General features: G+C 48.1%; 1 protein-coding gene across 3 annotated transcripts; it reads left to right on the forward strand.

The window, feature by feature from the left end:
* Positions 1–3,858: 3,858 nt before the first annotated feature.
* Positions 3,859–9,273, forward strand: LOC106575937 (C5a anaphylatoxin chemotactic receptor 1). Of its 3 annotated transcripts, XM_014152687.2 has the most exons (4): positions 3,891–3,943; positions 5,494–5,581; positions 6,287–6,480; positions 7,280–9,273. In XM_014152687.2, the coding sequence occupies exons 3-4, from the start codon at positions 6,334–6,336 to the stop codon at positions 8,252–8,254; spliced, it is 1,122 nt and encodes a 373-aa protein (XP_014008162.1). In that variant the 5' UTR covers positions 3,891–3,943; positions 5,494–5,581; positions 6,287–6,333; the 3' UTR covers positions 8,255–9,273. The 3 variants fall into 3 exon arrangements, with proteins under 3 accessions (XP_014008166.1, XP_014008162.1, XP_045569960.1); XM_014152691.2 differs by lacking the exon at positions 5,494–5,581 and having other exon boundaries at positions 3,859–3,943; XM_045714004.1 differs by lacking the exon at positions 3,891–3,943 and having other exon boundaries at positions 4,242–5,581.
* The last annotated feature ends 16,429 nt before the right edge of the window (positions 9,274–25,702 follow it).

Genomic DNA, 25,702 nt, shown 5'->3' on the forward strand with positions numbered 1-25,702 from the left:
AGAGACCACTATGGTGACACACCAAATGATGACCACCAATCAGAGACCACTATGATCACACACCAAATACTGACCACCAATCAGAGAACACTATGATGACACTCCAAATAGGTTACGGACGATACGGATATCACTTATTACTGATATCTACATAGAGCATTGACGCGAATCACACTGCTGCTGCTCTCTCATTTAGCGATTTGAGCCTTTACGGATTGTTGTTGTTGTGGACGGCTGATCACAAATCTAAACGTGTATTTGAACCCAATTTATGGTGGAATTCAAGAAGTTGAAGCTGCCTATCAAATCATTGTTTTTTAATCCAGTGGACAGCGAGCGAAACCATGTGTGGATCCCAGCCTATAGAATAACAGCTGCATAGTGTGGATCCCAGCCTATAGAATAACAGCTGCATAGTGTGGATCCCAGCCTATAGAATAACAGCTGCATAGTGTGGATCCCAGCCTATAGAATAACAGCTGTATAGTGTGGATCCCAGCCTATAGAATAACAGCTGCATAGTGTGGATCCCAGCCTATAGAATAACAGCTGCATAGTGTGGATCCCAGCCTATAGAATAACAGCTGTATAGTGTGGATCCCAGCCTATAGAATAACAGCTGCATAGTGTGGATCCCAGCCTATAGAATAACAGCTGCATAGTGTGGATCCCAGCCTATAGAATAACAGCTGTATAGTGTGGATCCCAGCCTATAGAATAACAGCTGCATAGTGTGGATCCCAGCCTATAGAATAAAAGTGTGGCTTTTATTGATCAATCTAATTCATGCTGATAAAATAAATAAATCCACAGGTCTAATGGACACATGATTAAACTCGTAGACTTTTGATAGACTTAAAGAGGTAATCTGTAGTTGCTACATCCGTATTTGGACTTATAAATTATATATATACATACACATCCATTAATTCTTGAAGAATATAACTTATATGAGCTTAGTTCAACTGTCACATGAGAATCTGAAATATAAGCTTGTTTTCTCCTATGTTTGTAAATATTGTAAATGTAAACAAACACTGTAAGTCCTCATAACATGGTTAAAAAACAATCATTTTGATATCATGGATGGTCATTCCTTGCATCTGTCTAGTAATCTGAAAGTTAGTTAACATTTCTCCAGGCCCATCCCTCAGCTTTTTTTTACCAAAACAGAGTCGGGGTAGACGTTTTGTTATTTTTCTGTTATTTTACCAGGTAAGTTGACTGAGAACACGTTCTCATTTACAGCAAACGACCTGGGGAATAGTTACAGGGGAGAAGAGGGGGATGAATGAGCCAATTGTAAGCTAACATTGTGATAGCCTGGAACCTGTCTCTACACCTTAATACAGCCATCTATTGGCCATGGAAGGTAACAGCCTGGAACCTGTCTCTTCACCGTAATACAGCCATCTATTGACCATGGAAGGTAACAGCCTGGAACCTCCTGTCTCTACACCTTAATACAGCCATCTATTGACCATGGAAGGTAACAGCCTGGAACCTGTATCTACACCTTAATACAGCCATCTATTGACCATGGAAAGTAACAGCCTGGAACCTGTCTCTACACCTTAATACAGCCATCTATTGACCATGGAAGGTAACAGCCTGGAACCTCCTGTCTCTACACCTTAATACAGCCATCTGTTGACCATGGAAGGTAACAGCCTGGAACCTGTCTCTTCACCGTAATACAGCCATCTATTGACCATGGAAGATAACAGCCTGGAACCTCCTGTCTCTACACCTTAATACAGCCATCTATTGATATTAGAACTGCTGGGGTGAGAGAGAGAGAGAGATTTTCGTTTTTTACTTTAGAGCTCCAGTGACTAAAAGAGTTCCTTCCTCCGTGATGAAATAGTCTGTTAAAACATTGTGAAACAAAACAAAAATACTATCTTATTCTGTTGCAGTCATTAGACGATACTACGCTCTAAGACCCAGTCAAAAGCATAGCCACTATTAAAGGCTGCAGGTCCAGACAAGCTGGACCCCTACCTGTTAAAGATAGCAGCTGATATTATTACTGAATCTGTAGCTCACATCTTTAACGTGAGTCTCTTGACCAATTCCATACCCAGCATTTAGAAATCAGTTTATGTCTTCCCACTGCTAAAGGGTGGAGATCCCTCAGATGCTAATAATTACCGTCCTATCTCTAAACTCCCTATCCTGGACAAAGTCTATGAATCCCTAGTGAATTCCCTATCCTGGACAAAGTCTATGAATCTCTAGTGAACTCTCTATCCTGGACAAAGTCTATGAATCAGGTGAATCCAGGTGAAAGCTATGATCCCTTATTGATGTCAAATGTTAAATCCACTTAGGTCAGTGTCGATAAAGGGGTGGATACTGGTTAAAGAAGGATTTTTAAGCCTTGATACAATTGAGACATGGATTGTGTGTGCGTGTGTACCATTCAGAGGGTGAACGAGCAAGACAAAATATTTAAGGGCCTTTTGAACAGGGTACGAGTATTGATCCCAGGCGCACCGGTTTGTGTCAAAGAACTGCAACGCTGCTGGGGTTCTTCACGCTCAAAAGTTTCCAGTGTGTTTCAAAAACGATCCACCATCCAAAAGGGCATCCAGCCAACTTGGCACAACTGTGGGAAGCATTGGAGTCAGCATGGGCCCAGCATCGCTGTGGAACGCTTGACATCCTGTAGAGTCCATGCTCCGACGAGTTGACGCTGTACTGAGGGCAAAACGTGCTGCAAGTCAATATTAGGAAGGCGTTCTTAATGTTTTGTACACTCAGTGTATATTGACAATTTGAACTATTCATTTAGTGTAAATGGCTCAGTTCTGCCTCAAGGACAAGATTCATCCCAACGTCAACATGCATATCAGATGGTAAATCCTCCTTCCTGATCGTTCCTGTAGACGTATCATACTATATCAGATGGTAAATCCTCCATCCTAACCCTTCCTGTAGACGTATCATACTGTATCAGATGGTAAATCCTCCACCCTGACCCTTCCTGTAGACGTATCATACTGTATCAGATGGTAAATCCTCCATCCTGATCGTTCCTGTAGACGTATCATACTGTATCAGATGGTAAATCCTCCATCCTGATCGTTCCTGTAGACGTATCATACTGTATCAGATGGTAAATCCTCCATCCTGATCGTTCCTGTAGACGTATCATACTGTATCAGATGGTAAATCCTCCACCCTGACCCTTCCTGTAGACGTATCATACTGTATCAGTTGGTAAATCCTCCACCCTGACCTTTCCTGTAGACGTATCATACTGTATCAGATGGTAAATCCTCCACCCTGACCCTTCCTGTAGACGTATCATACTGTATCAGATGGTAAATCCTCCACCCTGACCCTTCCTGTAGACGTATCATACTGTATCAGATGGTAAATCCTCCACCCTGACCCTTCCTGTAGACGTATCATACTGTATCAGATGGTAAATCCTCCACCCTGACCCTTCCTGTAGACGTATCATACTGTATCAGATGGTAAATCCTCCACCCTGACCCTTCCTGTAGACGTATCATACTGTATCAGATGGTAAATCCTCCACCCTGACCATTCCTGTAGACGTATCATACTGTATCAGATGGTAAATCCTCCATCCTGGTCCTTCCTGTAGACGTATCATACTGTATCAGATGGTAAATCCTGGTAAATCCTGACCCTTCCTGTAGATGTAACTCAGAAAGGAAAAGCATCCGCAGAGGCGTGTAATGATCCTCCACGTGTTTAGTGTTGCCTTCGTAGAGAGAGAGAGAGAGAGAGAGAGAGAGAGAGAGAGAGAGAGAGAGAGAGAAGAGGAAACACATCCTCTAGCAAGCTACCTTCTCAAGAGATTGCATCAATAAATTCTGCCTAGCCACTCCTTCCTCTTTTATTCTGTCCTCCTCCTCCTCGCTCTCTGTCTCAGAAGCACAGGGCGGCCCGACAGACGCAGAGGCATGTAAGTCAAACCTTCCCTTAAAACTTCCCTACCCATCTATTAAATAAATATATCTTATCACAAAAAAAATAGCACATGTATTTGTGAAATGGAAATCGTTTCTATGTGTTGTTTTTGTATAAAAAGCCATGGCTCTCAGCAGCGGTCAGTGAAAACTGATAAGTTATCAGAGAACACAGAGTTGCAGTGAGTTGGCAGAAGTCAGCGTTCCCATTGTGCTGGAAGTAGACCCGGAGGCATGAAGGTGAAGGTGTGTTGCAAGGCAGGATGGGGGAGGGGGGGCTGTATTGGAGGAGGTGAGGGGTGTGTTGGAGCGTGGTTCAGGGTGTGTTGTAATTTAGTAATTCTTAGGATGGTAGCTAGGTATGTCTGATAAGCATGGACAGGCCCAGAGAGAGAGAGAAGAGAGAAGAGAATGAGAGAAAAGAGAGAGAGCGAGAGAGAGAGACAGAGGGGGGAGAGAGAGAGACAGAGAGAGAGCGAGAGAGAGAGACAGAGGGAGAGAGAGAGAGAGAGAAAGAGACAGAGGAGAAAGACGGAGAGCGCGAGAGAGAGACAGAGATTAGTATTAGCGGCGTCCCACTGGACACATACATCAGTTCAACGTCTAGTCAGGATTTACATTGGGTTGAGATTTAGGTTCAAAGGTTAAAAAGAGACTAAATGCCCCTACGTTGATGACTTTTTGCAAATCCAATCAGTTTTCCACATTGATTCAACGTGATCACTGGTTGAAATGATGTGGAAACAACGTTGATTCAGATTCAAACTGTTTTTTCCCCAATGGTGTGTGTGTGTGTGTAGGACAATAGTGTCTGATGTGTGTAGACAGGCCCAGAGAGAGAGAGAGTGTAGGAGTGAACCACAGGTTGTGGTGAGCCGACCTCATGTTGTGGTTGTGCTGAGCCGACCTCATGTAAGTCGCTCTGGATAAGAGCGTCTGCTAAATGACTTAAATGTTAAATGTTAATGTTGTGGTGAGCCGACCCTCGGGTTGTGGTTGTGGTGAGCCGACCCTCGGGTTGTGGTTGTGCCGAGCCGAGCCGACCCTCGGGTTGTGGTTGTGCCGAGCCGAGCCGACCCTCGGGTTGTGGTTGTGCCGAGCCGACCCTCGGGTTGTGGTTGTGCCGAGCCGACCCTCGGGTTGTGCCGAGCCGACCCTCGGGTTGTGGTGAGCCGAACCTCGGGTTGTGGTGAGCCGAACCTCGGGTTGTGGTTGCGATGACTTCAGGGTGGGATCGTCCTCATTCCTTTTTCACCCAACACATCCCTGACTCACTCACTGTGCATTTCCTCCGAAATACTCCAGGCAGAGGATGAATGAACCGGGAAGCATGTGGTTTTGACACGTTAAACCCTCTCTGGACAGGTTTCTCAGACCCAGACTAAAGCCTGGTCCTGGACTAAACACTCTTTCAATGGCAAGTCTCCATTTAGAATAATTGTTTTTCCGTGACAAGGTTTAATCTGGATTTGGGAATCCGGGCCTCTGAGTAAATATTTTTAGAACATCAAACGTATATTAAATGTATTAACATTAACATTAACAGAAGGATTGGTTACCCAGACCCAGCTGGACACGTTGGACGAGGCAATAAAACCAGTCCTGCAGGCTGTCAGTCACAGAACAGTGACAGGGTAAACACGAATACAATGTTACACCGTACTGTAGTCTAGCTAGTCTGACTCCTCCCTGTAGTCTAGCTAGTCTGACTCCTCCCTGTAGTCTAGCTAGTCTGACTCCTCCCTGTAGTCTAGCTAGTCTGTCTCCACAGGTCTCCTCACTGTAGTCTAGCTAGTCTGACTCCTCCCTGTAGTCTAGCTTGTCTGTCTCCACAGGTCTCCTCACTGTAGTCTAGCTAGTCTGACTCCTCCCTGTAGTCTAGCTAGTCTGTCTCCCCAGGTCTCCTTCCTGTAGTCTAGCTAGTCTGTCTCCACAGGTCTCCTCCCTGTAGTCTAGCTAGTCTGTCTCCACAGGTCTCCTCCCTGTAGTCTAGCTAGTCTGACTCCACAGGTCTCCTCCCTCTAGTCTAGCTAGTCTGTCTCCACAGGTCTCCTCCCTCTAGTCTAGCTAGTCTGTCTCCACAGGTCTCCTCCCTCTAGTCTAGCTAGTCTGTCTCCACAGGTCTCCTCCCTCTAGTCTAGCTAGTCTGTCTCCACAGGTCTCCTCCCTGTAGTCTAGCTAGTCTGTCTCCACAGGTCTCCTCACTGTAGTCTAGCTAGTCTTTCTCCACAGGTCTCCTCCCTGTAGTCTAGCTAGTCTGTCTCCACAGGTCTCCTCCCTGTAGTCTAGCTAGTCTGTCTCCACACTAAAATATATCTCCATGCTGTCTGTCTCCACAGGTCTCCTCCCTGCAGCTCCAGGTGTATATCTTCCTATCTGAGCCACTATGAACGTTGTGAACAGCAGCCAGTGGTTCCTGAGCCAGCCGTCTCCCAGCCCAGCGGGACCCAGTAAAGGACTGGGCTGTACTGATACCTGGCAGGCAGAGACGGGCCGTATCGCTCAGATGATAATCACCATATTCATCTTCCTGGTGAGTCTCTAGTCTAGAGACTCATTCTAGTTCAGTCCACTTCAATCCAGTTACTGCTGTCTAGGTTTTCGTTCCAGCACGCTTGATTCAAAAATCGGCTTTAATCATGACCGTGCCATGGTGAATCAGTGGGGGTTAGTGCTGGGTTGGAACAAGACCATGCCATGGTGAATCAGTGGGGGTTAGTGCTGGGCTGGAACAAGACCATGCCATGTTGAATCAGGGGGGTTTGTGCTGGGCTGGAACAAGACCATGCCATGGTGAATCAGTGGGGGTTAGTGCTGGGCTGGAACAAGACCATGCCATGGTGAATCAGTGGGGGTTAGTGTTGGGTTGGAACAAGACCATGCCATGGTGAATCAGTGGGGGTTAGTGCTGGGTTGGAACAAGACCATGCCATGGTGAATCAGGGGGTTAGTGCTGGGCTGGAACAAGACCATGCCATGTTGAATCAGGGGGGTTAAAGCTGGGCTGGAACAAGACCAGGCCATGTTGAATCAGGGTGGTTAGTGCTGGGCTGGAACAAGACCATGCCATGGTGAATCAGGGGGGTTAGTGGTGGGCTGGAACAAGACCATGCCATGTTGAATCAGGGGGGTTAGTGCTGGGCTGGAACAAGACCGTGCGATGTTGAATCAGGGGGGTTAGTGCTGGGCTGGAACAAGACCATGCCATGTTGAATCAGCTGTGTTAGTGCTGGGCTGGAACAAGACCATTCCCACTTGGCATAGCTTCAGTTCTTGAGGTTCCTGCAGAGTCTTGCTGGTTTATGACATCACTTCCTCTTATCTGTCCCCAGGTGGGCGTGTCCTTGAACAGCCTAGTGGTGTATGCGTTGGCCTGGCGTGGGCGTGGCCGCCTGACGAGGCGTGGCAGCTTGGGCATAGGGGAGACGCGTGGCGCCAGTAGCTTCCGCGTCTACGTCGTGAACCTGGCGTTGGCTGACCTGGTTCTCCTCCTCCGCACCCCACTGATGCTGGCGTACCTGGCCCACGGCTGTAGCTGGCCCATTGGGAAAGTAGCCTGCCGCCTGGTGGTATTCCTGAGAGGCCTGGGGCTATACGCCGCAGCCTTCCTGCTGTGTGCCGTGGCTGTGGAGAGATGCCTGTGTCTCCTCAGACCGGTCTGGTCCAGTCTGAAGCGTCCTCGTTGGGCCGTTCCCCTGGTGTGCGGTCTCCTCTGGGGGCTTGCTGCTACCCTGGCTGCCCCTTACCTCCACACTGCAGACCTGCTGGAGATCAACGGTACTACCCAGTGTCTGGAAAGCATGGGGTACAGCACAGGGCTGTTTGTGACAGAGACGGTCGCTGGGTTCCTCCTGCCTTTGACGGTGTTCCTGGTGAGTAACGTAGCCGTGCTGTGGACCGCCGGGAAAGCAGGGGGCGCAGGACCGACCTCTCCATCCACCTCTTCTTCTTCCTCTTCGGCGACTGCGAGACAGATGGCCAGGCTGTACCGGGTCCTCTTCCTCACCATGCTCCTCTTCCTCTCCTGCTGGGTCCCTTACTTTACCTGCCGCTTCCTGCGGGCGCTGGCCGCAGGGCGACCTGACCGGGCGGGACTGTACCGGGCGTCGTTCACGGGGGCATACGTCTCTCTGTTCCTGGTGTACCTGAAGAGCTCCCTGAACCCTGTCCTCTACGTGTTCGCTGCACGAGGCCTGGGGCGCACCGTCCGCGCCTCGCTCCCCTCCACCATCGAGAGAGTCTTCAACGATGACTTTTCTGACTCCAGGAGTAGACGGACCCTAAGGAGGGAGGATTCACAGATCTAGTGCCCTAAAAATCCCCGTTAGGGACCTTACATATGGGAGATTCACAGATCTAGTGCTGGGACCTTGCAATTTTACTAGCAGACTGTAGAGATCCACTGTGACTGCTGGCCAACATGAACTCAGACGTTACAGCTTGCTTCAGCCCTATCTGGACTACATGGCCTACATTATTAGGACTATATTGCATTATCTTAGGCTGGGTGGCAGGCTTGCTTCAGCCCTATCTGGACTACATTATTAGGACTATATTGCATTATCTTAGGCTGGGTGGTAGGCTTGCTTCTGCCCTGTCTGAACTACATGGACTACATTTTTAGGACTATACTGCATTATCTTAGGCTGGGTTGCAGGCTCCCTTCAGCCCTGTCTGGACTACATTATTAGGACTATATTGCATTATCTTAGGCTGGGTTGCAGGCTTACTTCAGCCCTATCTGGACTACATTATTAGGACTATACTGCATTACCTTAGGCTGGGTGGAAGGCTTGCTTCAGCCCATTGACGTCATCAGACCTGGACTTTCGGGGATTTAGCCCCGAGTCTTGGTGTAAAACAAGCTAGGCTGCACTGCATTATACACTGCAAAGAACTCCAAACATGAGGCCTGCCCTGCCTTTTCAGTGCTGCCTAAAACAACCACTTCTGTGTACGGTGGCCCTTTAGGAGCACTAGCGGGGGGGGGCCAATGCCCCTGTGACAACAATTTTGGACCCCCTTTGTGGCCCCCCTAAATGTGGAGTATGAAATAATTTTTACATTACAAATTTTTTGCCATCGTTCTTTTTTTTTTACATCCGTTATTAGACAGTGGCAACAATGATGATTATGAACATGGTCTTTTGCCTGCTAATGCCTGCAATGCAGTGAAGAAAATGATATGACAACAATAACGTCTAATGTAACTGGCCCCTCTAACAGTACAACTGGCCCCAGCTTGGCCCCTCTAACAGTACAACTGGCCCCTCTAGAACCAAGCAAGGAGGGGTGCAGAACCAAGCAAGGAGGGGGGGGCAGAACCAAGCAAGGAGGGGGGGCAGAACCAAGCAAGGAGGGGGGCAGAACCAAGCAAGGAGGGGGTGGGCAGAACCAAGCAAGGAGGGGGGGAAGAACCAAGCAAGGATGGGGGCAGAACCAAGCAAGGAGGGGGGGGAAGAACCAAGCAAGGATGGGGGCAGAACCAAGCAAGGAGGGGGGAGCAGAACCAAGCAAGGAGGGGGGGCAGAACCAAGCAAGGAGGGGGGGCAGAACCAAGCAAGGAGGGGGGGCAGAACCAAGCAAGGAGGGGGGGCAGAACCAAGCAAGGAGGGGGGGCAGAACCAAGCAAGGAGGGGGGGGCAGAACCAAGCAAGGAGGGGGGGCAGAACCAAGCAAGGAGGGGGGGCAGAACCAAGCAAGGAGGGGGGCAGAAGCAAGGAGGGGGGGCAGAACCAAGCAAGGAGGGGGGGGCAGAACCAAGGAGAGGGGGGGCAGAACCAAGGAGAGGGGGGGCAGAACCAAGCAAGGAGGGGGGCAGAACCAAGCAAGGGGGGGCAGAACCAAGCAGAGGAGGGGGGCAGAACCAAGCAAAGATGGGGGCAGAACCAAGCAAAGATGGGGGGCAGAACCAAGCAAGGAGGGGGGGGCAGAACCAAGCAAGGAGGGGGGGCAGAACCAAGCAAGGAGGGGGGCAGAACCAAGCAAGGAGGGGGGCAGAACCAAGCAAGGAGGGGGGCAGAACCAAGCAAGGAGGGGGGGCAGAACCAGGGAGGGGGTGGGGCAGAACCAGGGAGGGGGTGGGGCAGAACCAGGGAGGGGGTGGGGCAGAACCAGGGAGGGGGGGGCAGAACCAGGGAGGGGGTGGGGCAGAACCAGGGAGGGGTGGGGCAGAACCAAGCAAAGATGGGGGGGCAGAACCAAGCAAGGGGGGGGGCAGAACCAAGCAAGGAGGGGGGCAGAACCAAGCAAGGAGGGGGGCAGAACCAAGCAAGGAGGGGGGGCAGAACCAAGCAAGGAGGGGGGCAGAACCAAGCAAGGAGGGGGGGCAGAACCAAGCAAGGAGGGGGGGCAGAACCAAGCAAGGAGGGGGGGCAGAACCAAGCAAGGAGGGGGGGGCAGAACCAAGCAACGAGGAGGGGGGCAGAACCAAGCAAGGAGGGGGGGGCAGAACCAAGCAAGGAGGGGGGGGCAGAACCAAGCAAGGAGGGGGGGGCAGAACCAAGCAAGGAGGGGGGGCAGAACCAAGCAAGGAGGGGGGGGCAGAACCAAGCAAGGAGGGGGGGCAGAACCAAGCAAGGAGGGGGGGGCAGAACCAAGCAAGGGGGGGGGGGCAGAACCAAGCAAGGGGGGGCAGAACCGAGCAAGGAGGGGGGGCAGAACCGAGCAAGGTGGGGGGGGCAGAACCGAGCAAAGAGGGGGGGGCAGAACCAAGCAAGGAGGGGGGGCAGAACCAAGCAAGGAGGGGGGGGCAGAACCAAGGAGAGGGGGGGGCAGAACCAGGGAGGGGGGGCAGAACCAAGCAAGGATGGGGGCAGAACCAAGCAAGGAGGGGGGGCAGAACCAAGCAAGGAGGGGGGGGCAGAACCAAGCAAGGAGGGGGGCAGAACCAAGCAAGGAGGGGGGCAGAACCAAGCAAGGAGAGGGGGGCAGAACCAAGCAAGGAGAGGGGGGCAGAACCAAGCAAGGAGAGGGGGGCAGAACCAAGCAAGGAGAGGGGGGCAGAACCAAGCAAGGAGAGGGGGGCAGAACCAAGCAAGGAGAGGGGGGCAGAACCAAGCAAGGAGGGGGGCAGAACCAAGCAAGGAGGGGGGGGGGGCAGAACCTAGGAGAGGGGGGCAGAACCAAGCAAGACCTGGTGTAACAGGGTTGGTTGTGTTTCCACTTGCCTCTAAATAAATGTGTATTTAATGTTCAAGCATTCTTATTGGTTGGTTCAACTTTGATGACAATACAGTGTGTTGTGATGGGCCCCCGCTTGCAGATAGGGATGAGATCGGGAACGTCAGGTCTCCCCCAGTATGAAAATGTGATGCAAGTGGTCGGTCACGTTCTGAATACAAGTTTGCTGTACGTTACTGATTTATACATGTGTAGGGGTATATGGTACCTGTTAGGGATTGAGGGGGCTTTCTGGGATGTGCTTTGGCGTATGATTGCTGTAGATAAGTGTGTTAGCTAGCATACACCGACGTAATCGGTCACATAATCCCACTGCTAACACAGTTGTCTTCATGCTATAGATTTTACCATTGACAGCCATCCAATACAGTTAAACCCTGCACAACTACTGTGCTGTTTCCCATTTAACAACAGGTATTAAAATGACGGTCAACTGGGACCACTGGCTGGTGTGATCTATTAGGGCAAAAACACAACGCCAGGAGATTTACATCTGTTTACACCGGCGAGATCCTATTGGTGCGTTCTAGCGTCATCTGGCAGCTTCATTAAATAGTACCCGCAAAACACCAGTCTCAACGTCAACAGTGAAGAGGCGACTCCGGGACGCTAGCCTTCTAGGCAGAGGTCCTCTGTCCAGTGTCTGTTCTTTTGCCCATCTTAATCTTTTATTTTTATTGGCCAGTCTGAGAGATGGCCATTTCTTTGCAACTCTGCCTAGAAGGCCAGCATCCCGGAGTCGCCTCTTCACTGTTGACGATGAGACTGGTGTTTTGCGGGTACTATTTAATGAAGCTGCCAGTTGAGGACTTGTGAGGCATCTGTTTCTTAAACTAGACACTAATGTACTTGTCCTCTTGCTCAGTTGTGCACCGGGGCCTCCCACTCCTCTTTCTATTCTGGTTAGAGCCCGTTTGCACTGTTCTGTGAAGGGAGTAGTACACAGCGTTGTACGAGATCTTCAGTTTCTTGGCAATTTCTCGCATAGAATAGCCTTCATTTCTCAGAACAAGAATAGACGGACGAATTTCAGAAGAAAGTTCTTTGTTTCTGGCCATTTTGAGCCTGGAATCGAACCCACAAATGCTGATGCTCCAGATACTCAACTAGTCTAAATAAGGCCAGTTTTATTGCGTCTTTAAAAATCAGCACAACAGTTTTCAGCTGTGCTAACATAATTGCAAAAGGGTTTTCTAATGATCAATTAGCCTTTTTAAAATGATAAACTTGGATTAGCTAACAACGTGCCATTGGAACACAGGAGTGATGGTTGCTGATAATGGGCCTCTGTACGCCTACGTAGATATTCCATTTAAAAAACAAATAATAATAATAAAAAAAAATAATAATAATCACCCGTTTCCAGCTACAATAGTCATTTACAACATTAACAAATGTATACACTGTATTTCTGATCAATTTGTTGTTATTTTAAATGGAGAAAAATAAAAAAGTGCTTTTCTTTCAAAAACAAGGACATTTCTAAGTGACTCCAAACCGTTGAATAGTAGTGTATCTGTCAAAGACCTCCAGGTGTTTTTGAGAGCTCTTAAATTAAAGAAAACATTTCTTCCCTGAAAGAACTTCGTTAACAGGATGGAGGAGTAAGCAGAATGCCGTAGATGTGTCTGGCCACTTCCCCCTTCTACAGAACTCACAGATCACAGCCGCAATAAACCACAGCTATGAAAACCAGTTCTTTTGACAGCCTCAGGTTATCAAAATGCATGGAAACCGTGTGTGTGTGTGTGTGTGTGTGTGTGATAAGAGAATTATCTAATAAATGTAAATGAATCAATAAACCATGATGAATTATTAGTCATACAGCAGGTTTAATGAATAATCAATGTAATGATCAATGTAGGGATCGATTAGTCTGATTAGTTCCGGAAAGTCCAGAAACCACTGGAGAGGGAAAGAAATGTGTGTATGCAATTAGGAGGGACACCAGGAGACAGGTGGTCAAGGGAGTGAAAGCTTCAAAGAGTTCTTGAACCTTGAGGGAAAAGAACTGGCTGAGCGCTGGATAGTGATAAAGTGTGAGAAGTTTATGGGGGATGCAGGTCACCAACGGATTGTGTGTAAATGCATGTGCGTAAGTAAGCAAGAACTATATAATGACTGTTTTGTTATCCTGACCTCAGAACGTTCTCTGAATAAAGCTACAGAAACCTTTTGCAGAAAGCTGAGTCCTTGCCTAATTATTTTAACCCATTGTCTTACAAACCTTGGGCATTAGTCAAGGCGAATTGATTATTATCATCATCAAGATATAAAATTCCTTTAACAGTGTGTGTGTGTGTGTGTGTGTGTGTGTGTGTGTGTGTGTGTGTGTGTGTGTGTGTGTGTGTGTTATAGCTTGCTTGTTGACCTGTAAGGGTCTGTCTTTGCGCTGAGGTACAGGGGGGAGACGCAGGACTCCTTGCTCTGACAACTGGAGGATCTGAAACAACAGGGGGAGAGGAGAGAAGGAGACATAAACAGAAGCACACAGTCTGCATCTCAAATGACATTAGACCCAGAGCCTGTTCCCTATATTAGCGCATTAGACCAGAGCCTGTTCCCTATATTAGCGCATTAGACCAGAGCCTGTTCCCTATATTAGCGCATTAGACCAGAGCCTGTTCCCTATATTAGCGCATTAGACCAGAGCCTGTTCCCTATATTAGCGCATTAGACCAGAGCCTGTTCCCTATATTAGCGCATTAGACCAGAGCCTGTTCCCTATATTAGCGCATTAGACCAGAGCCTGTTCCCTATATTAGCGCATTAGACCAGAGCCTGTTCCCTATATTAGCGCATTAGACCAGAGCCTATTCCCTATATTAGCGCATTAGACCAGAGCCTATTCCCTATATTAGCGCATTAGACCAGAGCCTATTCCCTATATTAGCGCATTAGCCTTTGACCAGAGCCTTTGGGCCCTGGGGGAAATATTGCCGTATTTAGGTAATAGGGTACTATTTACAACGCAGGAGAGGACTTGATCCCATCAAAGAGGAAGCTTTCTAGTCAATGAAAGAACCAACCACCAGAGGCCTCAGACCAGATACCTAAATATGGACTTCCTTCCTATTTTCTAGTCCTTCTATTACAAAACCAATTGTAGGCCTGGGAGGAGGGGGGGAAGAGGAAGAAAGATGCCTTCTGAGAAGCACGGAGGGGGGAGGGGGAGAAGCATTCTGAGAAGCACGGAAGGGAAGAGATGCATTCTGAGAAGCACGGAGGAAGGAGGGAGTGATGCATTCTGAGAAGCACGGAGGGGAGAGATGCATTCTGAGAAGCACGAAGGGACAGATGCATCCTGAGAAGCACAAGCATAGAACCGTCGCTAAAAATACTATTGAGGGAAAAAGACAAGTCTTCAAAGCAACTACTGTTGTTCTAGTTACAGACATGTGTCACAGCTTTCTGTGAGTATATGATGTATTTCTGACCTGGTAACATTGGGTTATTGGCACCAAAGAGGAGTCACAGCTTTCTGTGAGTATATGATGTATTTCTGACCTGGTAACATTGGGTTCGTGGCTCCAGAGAGGAGGAGTCACAGCTTTCTGTTAGTATATGATACATTTCTGACCTGGTAACATTGGGTTCGTGGCACCACTTTACAACCCGGAGAAGGCTGTAGTTAGTAGGGTTTTGATGCCCGCGAGGCCGAGCCGAGCGCTCGATTTGCAGTGAAGAGGTCAAGTAGCCTAGGCCTAGCGCTGGCAAGTTTCTGTAGGATATTAGTCTACATTTACTGATATACAATTAGGACATGTAGGCTAATTTGATTAATCTATCTAGCAACAATATGATGATATTTAGAGAGTTAGCAACAGGGTGTTTTGAGTTCCCACTTCCTCAGGCTGTGAATAAAACAGCCGTTACGTAAAAAAAAAAAAAATTGCGGCAAATTCTCTGAAGAGCCAAAAATAAAAACAATTCGGATCATTCCGGATCCTATTTTGACAGGTTACACATCGGAATATAAAATCATGCATTTCCTGGTTATGTTAGATGAAATATCTTTTTTTAAATCATAAGCTACCGCGCCAGTTGTCTTACGAGGCAGTGAGACCACTGGTTCAGAGCCCTGCTGCTAACGTAAAGTAACTATGTCTTCAAAAAAACAGTTTGTAACTATGTTGCTGGATAACAATCATCACAATATGTCCATATCAGACAGATCTAGAACCTCCCCCCACAAAGGATCTATTGTCATTTATCGCTGATTTATCATTATCGCAGAACAAGTTTAGCTGGGCCATTTACGGAATGGCCCCGGCCGCGGGGGAAAGGATACGGAACGGCCCCGGGGGAAAGGATACGGAACGGCCCCGGCGGAAAGGATACGGAATGGCCCCGGCTGCGGGGGAAAGGATACGGAACGGCCCCGGCTGCAGCGGAAAGGATACGGAACGGCCCCGGCTGTGGGGGAAAGCATATGAGATATTTGAAGTAGTATTTGAACCAAGGTCTGGTTTGTCTTACCTGCTGGTTACTCTCTTCCTGCTGTTCTAGTTGTTGTCTGAGGTTAGAACACTGGTGCTCCAGAGAGTCTCTCTCCTTCTCTAGCTGTTCTAGAGAGCCCACCACAGCACTCAGCTCCACCTGGACACACAGTAGCAACATCAGACTAGGTAACCACACACACACACCCCCCTTCCTGTGTCTCACCACCAGCTTGTCGAGGATCTTCTTGCCAACAGCTGACTTCCTAGTCTCTTCCTGGTGTTGACGGGAAGAATGACTCGTCACTTCCTGTTTCTGGATTGGGACTGACAGTTGAGCCAGTTTAGACAGGAACCTCAAACCAGAATACAGTCAACGTGTTAGCCAAGAAAGACAGTACCAGGGGGCGGCAGCGTAGCCTAGTGGTTAGAGCGTAGGGGCGGCAGCGTAGCCTAGTGGTTAGAGCGTAGGGGCGGCAGCGTAGCCTAGTGGTTAGAGCGTTGGAACCAGAATACAGTCAACATGTTAGCCAAGAAAGACAGTGCCAGGGGGCGGCAGCGTAGCCTAGTGGTTAGAGCGTTGGACTAGTAACCGAAAGGTTGCAAGATCGAATCCCTGAGCTGATAAGGTAAAAATCTGTCGTTCTGCCCCTGAACAAGGCAGTTAACCCACTGTTCCTAGGCTGTCATTGTAAATAAGAATGTTCTTATTAACTGACTTGCCTAGTTAAATTAAATAAAAATCTTACAGTAGGCTCAAGTTGCTCAACATATATACATGCATTCAGAAAGTATTCAGACCCCTTCCCTTTTTCCACATTTTGTTACGTTACAGCCTTAAATCTACACACAATATCCCATAATGACAAAGCAAAAAAAAAATAGTTTTTTTTTTTTTAATAATAACTTATTTACATAAGAATTCAGACCCTTTGCTATGAGACTCGAAATTGATCATCCTCGAGATGTTTCTACTTGATTGGAGTCCACCTGTGGTAAATTCAATTGATTGGACATGATTTGGAAAGGCACACACCTGTCTATATAAGGTCCCACAGTTGACAGTGCATGTCAGAGCAAAAACCAAGCCATGAGGTCGAAGGACTTGTCCGTAGAGCTCCAAGACAGGATTGTGTCAAGGCACAGATCTGGGGAAGGGTACCAAAAAAAGTCTGAATGTCCTTTAGTGGCCCAGCCAGAGCCCGGACTTGAACCCAATCGAACATCTCTGGAGAAACCTGAAAATAGCTGTCCAGCGACGCTCCCCATCCAACCTGACAGAGCTTGAGAGGATCTGCAGAGAAGAATGGGAGAAACTCCCCAAATACAGGTGTGCCAAGCTTGTAGCATCATACCCAAGAAGACTCGAGGCAGTAATCGCTGCCAAAGGCGCTTCAATAAAAAATGAATGAGTCAAGGTCTGAAAACTTATGTAAATGTAATATTTCAGTTTGACATTTTTTATAAATTTGCAAACATTTCGAAAAAAAAAAAATTTTGCTTTCCTCTGTCCAGTGTCTGTGTTATTTTGCCCATCTTAATCTTTTCTTTTTATTGGCCAGTCTGAAATATTGCTTTTTCTTTGCAACTCTGCCTAGAAGGCCAGCATCCCGGAGTCGCCTCTTCACTGTTGATGTTGAGACTGGTGTTTTGCGGGTACTATTTAATGAAGCTGCCAGTTGAGGACTTGTGAGGCGTCTGTTTCTCAAACTAGACACTAATGTACTTGTCCTCTTGCTCAGTTGTGTACCGGGGCCTCCCACTCCTCTTTCTATTCTGGTTAGAGCCCGTTTGCGCTGTTCTGTGAAGGGAGTAGTACACAGCGTTGTACGAGATCTTCAGTTTCTTGGCAATTTCTCGCATAGAATAGCCTTCATTTCTCAGAACAAGAATAGACGGACGAATTTCAGAAGAAAGTTCTTTGTTTCTGGCCATTTTGAGCCTGTAATCGAACCCACAAATGCTGATGCTCCAGATACTCAACTAGTCTAAAGAAGGCCAGTTTTATTGCTTCTTTAAATCAGATCAACAGTTTTCAGCTGTGCTAACAGAATTGCAAAATGGTTTTCTAATGATCAATTAGCCTAAAAAGATACAACTTTTTTTATTATTATTTTTATTTTTTAAATCAGCCGTTTCCAGCTACAATAGTCATTTACAACCTTAATGTCTACGTTGTTTCTGATCAATTTTAATGGACAATTTTTAATTTTTTTCTTCAAAAACAAGGACATTTTTAAGTGAAAACAAACTTTTGAAAGGTAGTGTATATTATTCATTTAACTAGTCAGTTAAGAACAAATTCTTATTTACAATGACAGCCTAGGAACAGTGGGTTAACTGCCTTGTTCAGGGGCCGAACGACAGATTTTTACCTTGTCAGCTCGGGGATTCGATCGAGCAACCTTTCGGTTAACTAGCCCAACGCCCTAACCACTAGGCTACCTGCTGGTTACTGGCCCAACGCCCTAACCACTAGGCTACCTGCTGGTTACTGGCCCAACGCCCTAACCACTAGGCTACCTGCTGGTTACTGGCCCAACGCCCTAACCACTAGGCTACCTGCTGGTTACTGGCCCAACGCCCTAACCACTAGGCTACCTGCTGGTTACTGGCCCAACGCCCTAACCACTAGGCTACCTGCTGGTTACTGGCCCAACGCCCTAACCACTAGGCTACCTGCTGGTTACTGGCCCAACGCCTAACCACTAGGCTACCTGCTGGTTACTGGCCCAACGCCCTAACCACTAGGCTACCTGCTGGTTACTGGCCCAACGCCCTAACCACTAGGCTACCCGCTGGTTACTGGCCCAACGCCCTAACCACTAGGCTACCCGCTGGTTACTGGCCCAACGCTCTAACCACTAGGCTACCCTGCTGGTTACTGGCCCAACCACTAGTCTACCTGCTGGTTACTGGCCCAACCACTAGGCTACCTGCTGGTTACTAGTCCAACGTTCTAACCACTAGGCTACCTGCTGGTTACTGTACCCCCGCACACCGACCAGCCTGTACCTGTACCCCCTGTATATAGCCTCGTTATTGTTATGTAATTTTCTTGTTACTTTTTTTATTTAGTAAATATTTTACTAAATTTTACTTAACTATTTCTTGAACTGCATTATTGCTTAAGGGCTTATAAGTAAGCTTTTCACGGTAAGGTCTACTACACCTGTTGTATTCGGAGCATGTGACAAATAACATTTGATTTGTTCAGAGAAGACTGTGTTGCTGCACAGAAACCACTACTAAAGGACACCAATAATAAGAAGAGACTTGTTTGGGCAAAGAAACACGAGCAATGGACATTAGACCGGTGGAAATCTGTCCTTTGGTCTGATGAGTCCAAATTAGAGATTTTTGGTTCCAACCGTTCCCACAGTGAAGCATGGAGGAGGAGGTGTGGTGGTGCTTTGCTGGCGACACTGATTTATTTAGAAATCAAGGCACACTGAACCAGCATGTCTACCACAGCGATACGCCATCCCATCTGGTTTGGGCTTAGTGGGGCTATCATTTGTTTTTCAACAGGACAATGACCCAATACACTTCCAGGCTGTGTAAGGGCTATTTGACCAAGAAGGAGAGTGATGGAAGGCTGCATCCAATGACCTGGCCTCCACAATCACCCAACCTCAACCTAATTGAGATGGTTTAGGAAGAGTTGGACAGCAGAATGAAGGAAAAGCAGCCAACAAGTGCTTAGCATATGTGGAAACTCCAAGACTTTTGGAAAAGCATTCCAGGTGAAGCTGGTTGAGAGAATGCCAAGCGTGTCGAAAGCTGTCAAGGCAAAGGGTGACTACTTTGAAGAATCTCAAATAGAAAAAATATTTTGATTTGTTGAATACTTTTTTGGTTACTACATGATTCCATATGTGTTATTTCATAGTTTTGATGTCTTCACTATTATCCAACAATGTTGAAAATAGTAAAAATAAAAGAAACTCTGGAAGGTGGTGTGTCCAAACTTTTGACTGATACTGTATATGAAAATAATGAGTAATCCAGTATTTTGGGGTGACATAAGTGCATCTATGGATGGGCTTATCCCTCAGTACAGGGCTAGGCGATGCTGATCATAGTGTAGCACTGGGGACAGCGGACCCACTGAGTTCTGTTCTCTCACCTGTTTTTCACAATGTTCAGATGTTTCTGTGATTCCTCCTTCTTAGTCCGTCTTCCGGCCAGAACAGACCTGAGGGAGGGAGAAACAGAGAGAAAAGGGTTTTAACTAATGAATCAGTTAGTAAACAACAACCTAGTGAAATCTTAAACCAGGGCCATTTTAACCTTCAGTTCACCGATGGGCCAGTGGCCATGTTACAGCTCCTCTGTGTTCCTAGACAGATGAACATTGGCTGAGATTCACAGTACAGACAGGCCCAGTCAAGAACCATCATGGAGGACGCTACTCACAGTACAGACAGGCCCAGTCAAGAACCATCATGGAGGACGCTACTCACAGTACAGACAGGCCCAGTCAAGAACCATCATGGAAGACGCTACTCACAGTACAGACAGGCCCAGTCAAAAACCATCATGGAGGACGCTACTCACAGTACAGACAGGCCCAGTCAAGAACCATCATGGAGGACGCTACTCACAGTACAGACAGGCCCAGTCAAGAACCATCATGGAGGACGCTACTCACAGTACAGACAGGCCCAGTCAAGAACCATCATGGAGGACGCTACTCACAGTACAGACAGGCCCAGTCAAGAACCATCATGGAGGACGCTACTCACAGTACAGACAGGCCCAGTCAAGAACCATCATGGAGGACGCTACTCACAGTACAGACAGGCCCAGTCAAGAACCATCATGGAGGACGCTACTCACAGTACAGACAGGCCCAGTCAAGAACCATCATGGAGGACGCTACTCACAGTACAGACAGGCCCAGTCAAGAACCATCATGGAGGACGCTACTCACAGTACAGACAGGCCCAGTCAAGAACCATCATGGAGGACGCTACTCACAGTACAGACAGGCCCAGTCAAGAACCATCATGGAGGACGCTACTCACAGTACAGACAGGCCCAGTCAGAACCATCATGGAGGACGTTACTGACAGTATAGACAGGCCCAGTCAGAACCATAATGGAGGATGTTACTGACAGTATAGACAGGCCCAGTCAGAACCATAATGGAGGATGTTACAGTATAGACAGGCCCAGTCAGAACCATAATGGAGGATGTTACTCACAGTAGACAGGCCCAGTATGTTGTCTGGAGCCGTAATGGAGGACTTGGTCAGCGTTTTCCACTTCTCCTGACCTTTCAACTTCCTGGGACCTGCAACTGTGCCGCCTTTCTTCTTCTTCTTCTTCTTCTGTGGTTTTGGCAGAGGGACCTGGCTGCTGGTTCCTGGCTGGGGCTCCTCCTAAAAAGGGAGGGAGGGTACATGCAGACAGAACTTGTGTGAGAATGATGCGATGAAAGCAAAGGAGAACCATTTTACATTTTAGTCATTTAGCAGACGCTCTTATCCAGAGCGACTTACATTTTAAATACTGGTCCCCCGTGGGAATCGAACCCACAACCCTGGCGTTGCAAAACACCACGCTCTACCAACTGAGCTACAGTGGGACTATATTTTAGCTACAGTTTCCTCTCAAGAGGTTTAATTCTTCCCGAACTTTCTCACCTGAGATATTCTCCGTTGACATGTCTTTATAGCGGGTTTATTTGTCTTGTCGCCTGTCTTCTTGCCTTTAGGTGTCTGGGACGGGACGCGTTGAGATCCCCGGACAAGCTTCATAATTTTAACTAGGGAATAAAATACCGCGTCAGATTAGACGCTGTCAAGGCATATACGGGAAAAAACATAGCCGCTAAATAGATAATGATATACAATCTGAAAGCGAGCAAACATGAACACTGCCTAGACGAAACACGGATGTAGTTTGTTAAGTCAACAACAACAGCTAACGTTAAAGCTAGCTAAGGACCTTTTAACATTTTATACACAAGGCGACTGAGTAGAACAGTTTACAGGTGACATTTCTCGTTGCCGTTACAGCCAATGTCGGGAGAATAACAATAGCTAAAACACTTTAAAAACAAACGTTTGTAACTTTGACTTACCAGTTTGGCGGTATATTTCTTTCAAAAACGTTTGTTTTTGTACTCATTGCGCATGCGTTGTGAGCGGCAGGCAGACCACTCCCGGCGGCCATGATGGAAAGGTCAATGCGCTCTCCTCATAGAGAATGGTTGAGACCTCTAGTGGCCATGATGGAAAGCTCAATGCGCTCTCCTGATAGAGGACGGTAGAGACCTCTAGTGGCCATGATGGAAAGGGCAATGCGCTCTCCTCATAGCGGATGGTAGAGACCTCTAGTGGCCATGATGGAAAGGTCAATGCGCTCTCCTCATAGAGGATGGTAGAGACCTCTAGTGGCCATGATGGAAAGGTCGATGCGCTCTCCTCATAGAGGATGGTAGAGATCTCTGGTGGCCATGATGGAAAGGTCAATGCGCTCTCCTCATAGAGGATGGTAGAGATCTCTAGTGGCAATGATGGAAAAATCAATGCGCTCTCCTCATAGAGGATGGTAGTGGCCACGATGGAAAGGTCGATGAGCTCTCCTCATAGAGGATGGCAGAAGTCTCTGGTGACCATGAAGGAATGGTCAATGCGCTCTCCTCATAGAGGATGATAGAGACCTCTAGCGGCCATGATGGAATGGTCAATGCGCTCTCCTCATAGAGGATGGTAGAGACCTCTAGCGGCGATGATGGAAAGGTTAATGCGCTCTCCTCATAGAGGATGGTAGAGACCTCTAGTGGCCATGATGGAAAGATCAATGCGCTCTCCTCATAGAGGATGGTAGAGACCTCTAGTGGCCATGATGGAAAGGTCAATGCGCTCTCCTGATAGAGCATGGTACAGATCTCTAGTGGCCATGATGGAAAGGTCGATGCGCTCTCCTCATAGAGGATGGTAGAGATCTCTAGTGGCCATGATGGAAAGGTCAATGCGCTCTCCTCATAGAGGGTGATAGAGACCTCTAGCTGCGCCGATGGAAAGGCTAATGCGCTCTCCTCATAGAGGATGGTAGAGCTCTCTAGTGGCCATGATGGAAAGGTCAATGCACTCTCCTCATAGAGGATGGTAGAGTCCTCTTGTGGCCACGATGGAAAGGTCGATGAGCTCTCCTCATAGAGGATGGCACAGATCTCTAGTGGCCATGATGTAAAGGTCAATGCCTCTCCTCATAGAGGATGGTAGAGATCTCTAGTGGCCATGATGGAAAAGTCAATGCGCTCTCCTCATAGAGGATGGTAGAGATCTCAAGTGGCCATGATGGAAAGGTCAATGCGCTCTCCTCATAGAGGATGATAGAGACCTCTAGCGGCCATGATGGAATGGTCAATGCGCTGTCCTCATAGAGGATGGTAGAGACCTCTAGCGGCCATGATGGAAAGGTCAATGCACTCTCCTCATAGAGGATGGTAGAGACCTCTAGTGGCCATGATGGAAAGTGCAATGCGCTCTCCTCATAGAGGATGATAGAGACCTCTAGCGGCCATGATGGAAAGGTCGATGCGCTCTCCTCATAGAGGATGGTAGAGATCTCTGGTCTCCATGATGGAAAGGTCAATGCGCTCTCCTCATAGAGGATGGTAAAGACCTCTAGCGGCCATGATGTAAAGGTCAATGCCTCTCCTCATAGAGCATAGTAGAGACCTCTAATGGCCATGATGGAAAGGCTAATGCGCTCTCCTCATAGAGGATGGTAGAGACCTCTAGTGGCCATTATGGAAAGGTCAATGCACTCTCCTCATAGAGGAGGATAGAGACCTCTAGCTGCCACGATGGAAAGGTCAATGCGCTCTCCTCATAGAGGAGGATAGAGACCTCTAGTGGCCATGATGGAAAGGTCAATGCGCTCTCCTCATAGAGGATGGTAGAGATCTCTAGCGGCCATGATGGAAAGGTCAATGCGCTCTCCTCATAGAGGATGGTAGAGACCTCTAGCGACCATGATGGAAAGGTCAATGCGCTCTCCTCATAGAGGATGGTAGAGACCTCTAGCGGCCATGATGGAAAGGTCAATGCGCTCTCCTCATAGAGGAGGATAGAGATCTCTAGCTGCCACGATGGAAAGGTCAATGCGCTCTCCTCATAGAGGATGATAGAGACCTCTAGCTGCCACGATGGAAAGGTCAATGCGCTCTCCTGATAGAGGTAGGTACAGATCTCTAGTGGCCATGATGGAAAGGTCAATATGCTCTCCTCAAAGAGGATGCTACAGATCTCTAATGGTCATGATGGAAAGGTCAATGCACTCTACTCATAGAGGATGGGAGAGTCCTCTAGTGTCCACGATGGAAAGGTCAATATGCTCTCCTCAAAGAGGATGGTAGAGACCTCTAGTGGCCATGATGGAAAGGTCAATGCACTCTACTCATAGAGGATGGGAGAGTCCTCTAGTGTCCACGATGGAAAAGTCAATGCGCTCTCCTCATAGTGGATTGTAGAGACCTCTAAGGGCCATGATGGAAAGGTCGATGCGCTCTCCTCAAAGAGGATGGTAGAGACCTCTGGTGGCCATGATGGAAAGGTCAATGCGCTCTCCTCATAGAGGATGGTAGAGACCTCTAGTGGCAATGATGGAAAGATCAATGCGCTCTCCTCATAGAGGATGGTAGAGTCCTCTAGTGGCCACGATGGAAAGGTCGATGAGCTCTCCTCATAGAGGATGGCAGAGGTCTCTGGTGGCCATGAAGGAATGGTCAATGCGCTCTCCTCATAGAGGATGATAGAGACCTCTAGCGGCCATGATGGAATGGTCAATGCGCTCTCCTCATAGAGGATGGTAGAGACCTCTAGCGGCCATGATGGAAAGTTTAATGCGCTCTCCTCATAGAGGATGGTAGAGACCTCTAGTGGCCATGATGGAAAGTTCAATGCACTCTCCTCATAGAGGATGGTAGAGACCTCTAGTGGCCATGATGGAAAGATCAATGCGCTCTCCTGATAGAGGATGGTACAGATCTCTAGTGGCCATGATGGAAAGGTCAATGCGCTCTCCTCATAGAGGATGGTAGAGATCTCTAGTGGCCATGATGGAAAAGTCAATGCGCTCTCCTCATAGAGGATGATAGAGACCTCTAGCGGCCATGATGGAAAGGTCAATGCGCTCTCCTCATAGAGGATGGTAGAGACCTCTAGCGGCCATGATGGAAAGGTCAATGCGCTCTCCTGATAGAGGACGTTACAGATCTCTAGTGGCCATGATGGAAAGGTCGATGCGCTCTCCTCATAGAGGATGGTAGAGATCTCTAGTGGCCATGATGGAAAGGTCAATGCGCTCTCCTCATAGAGGATGATAGAGACCTCTAGCGGCCATGATGGAAAGGTCAATTCGCTCTCCTCATAGAGGATGGTAGAGACCTCTAGCGGCCATGATGGAAAGGTCAATGCGCTCTCCTGATAGAGGACGTTACAGATCTCTAGTGGCCATGATGGAAAGGTCGATGCGCTCTCCTCATAGAGGATGGTAGAGATCTCTAGTGGCCATGATGGAAAGGTCAATGCGCTCTCCTCATAGAGGGTGATAGAGACCTCTAGCTGTGCCGATGGAAAGGTCAATGCGTTCTCCTGAAAGAGGATGGTACAGATCTCTAGTGGCCATGATGGAAAGGTCAATGCGCTCTCCTCATAGAGGATGGTACAGATCTCTAGTGGCCATGATGGAATGGTCAATGCGCTGTCCTCATAGAGGATGGTAGAGACCTCTAGCGGCCATGATGGAAAGGTCAATGCGCTCTCCTCATAGAGGATGGTAGAGACCTTTAGTGGCCATGATGGAAAGGTCAATGCGCTCTCCTCATAGAGGAGGATAGAGACCTCTATCTGCCACGATGGAAAGGTCAATGCGCTCTCCTGATAGAGGACGGTACAGATCTCTAGTGGCCATGATGGAAAGGTCGATGCGCTCTCCTCATAGAGGATGGTAGAGATCTCTAGTGGCCATGATGGAAAGGTCAATGCGCTCTCCTCATAAAGGGTGATAGAGACATCTAGCTGCGCCGATGGAAAGGTCAATGCGCTCTCCTGAAAGAGGATGGTACAGATCTCTAGTGGCCATGATGGAAAGGTCAATGCACTCTCCTCATAG

This window comes from Salmo salar, unplaced genomic scaffold, assembly GCF_905237065.1.
Source record: "Salmo salar unplaced genomic scaffold, Ssal_v3.1, whole genome shotgun sequence".
NCBI classification, from domain to species: domain Eukaryota; kingdom Metazoa; phylum Chordata; class Actinopteri; order Salmoniformes; family Salmonidae; genus Salmo; species Salmo salar.

Coding starts and splice junctions, on each gene's coding strand:
- LOC106575937 (XM_014152691.2), top strand. CDS start 6,334: ATGAACGTTGTGAACAGCAGCCAGTGGTTCCTGAGCCAGCCGTCTCCC. Junction 6,481..7,279: donor TCACCATATTCATCTTCCTG/GTGAGTCTCTAG, acceptor ATCTGTCCCCAG/GTGGGCGTGTCCTTGAACAG.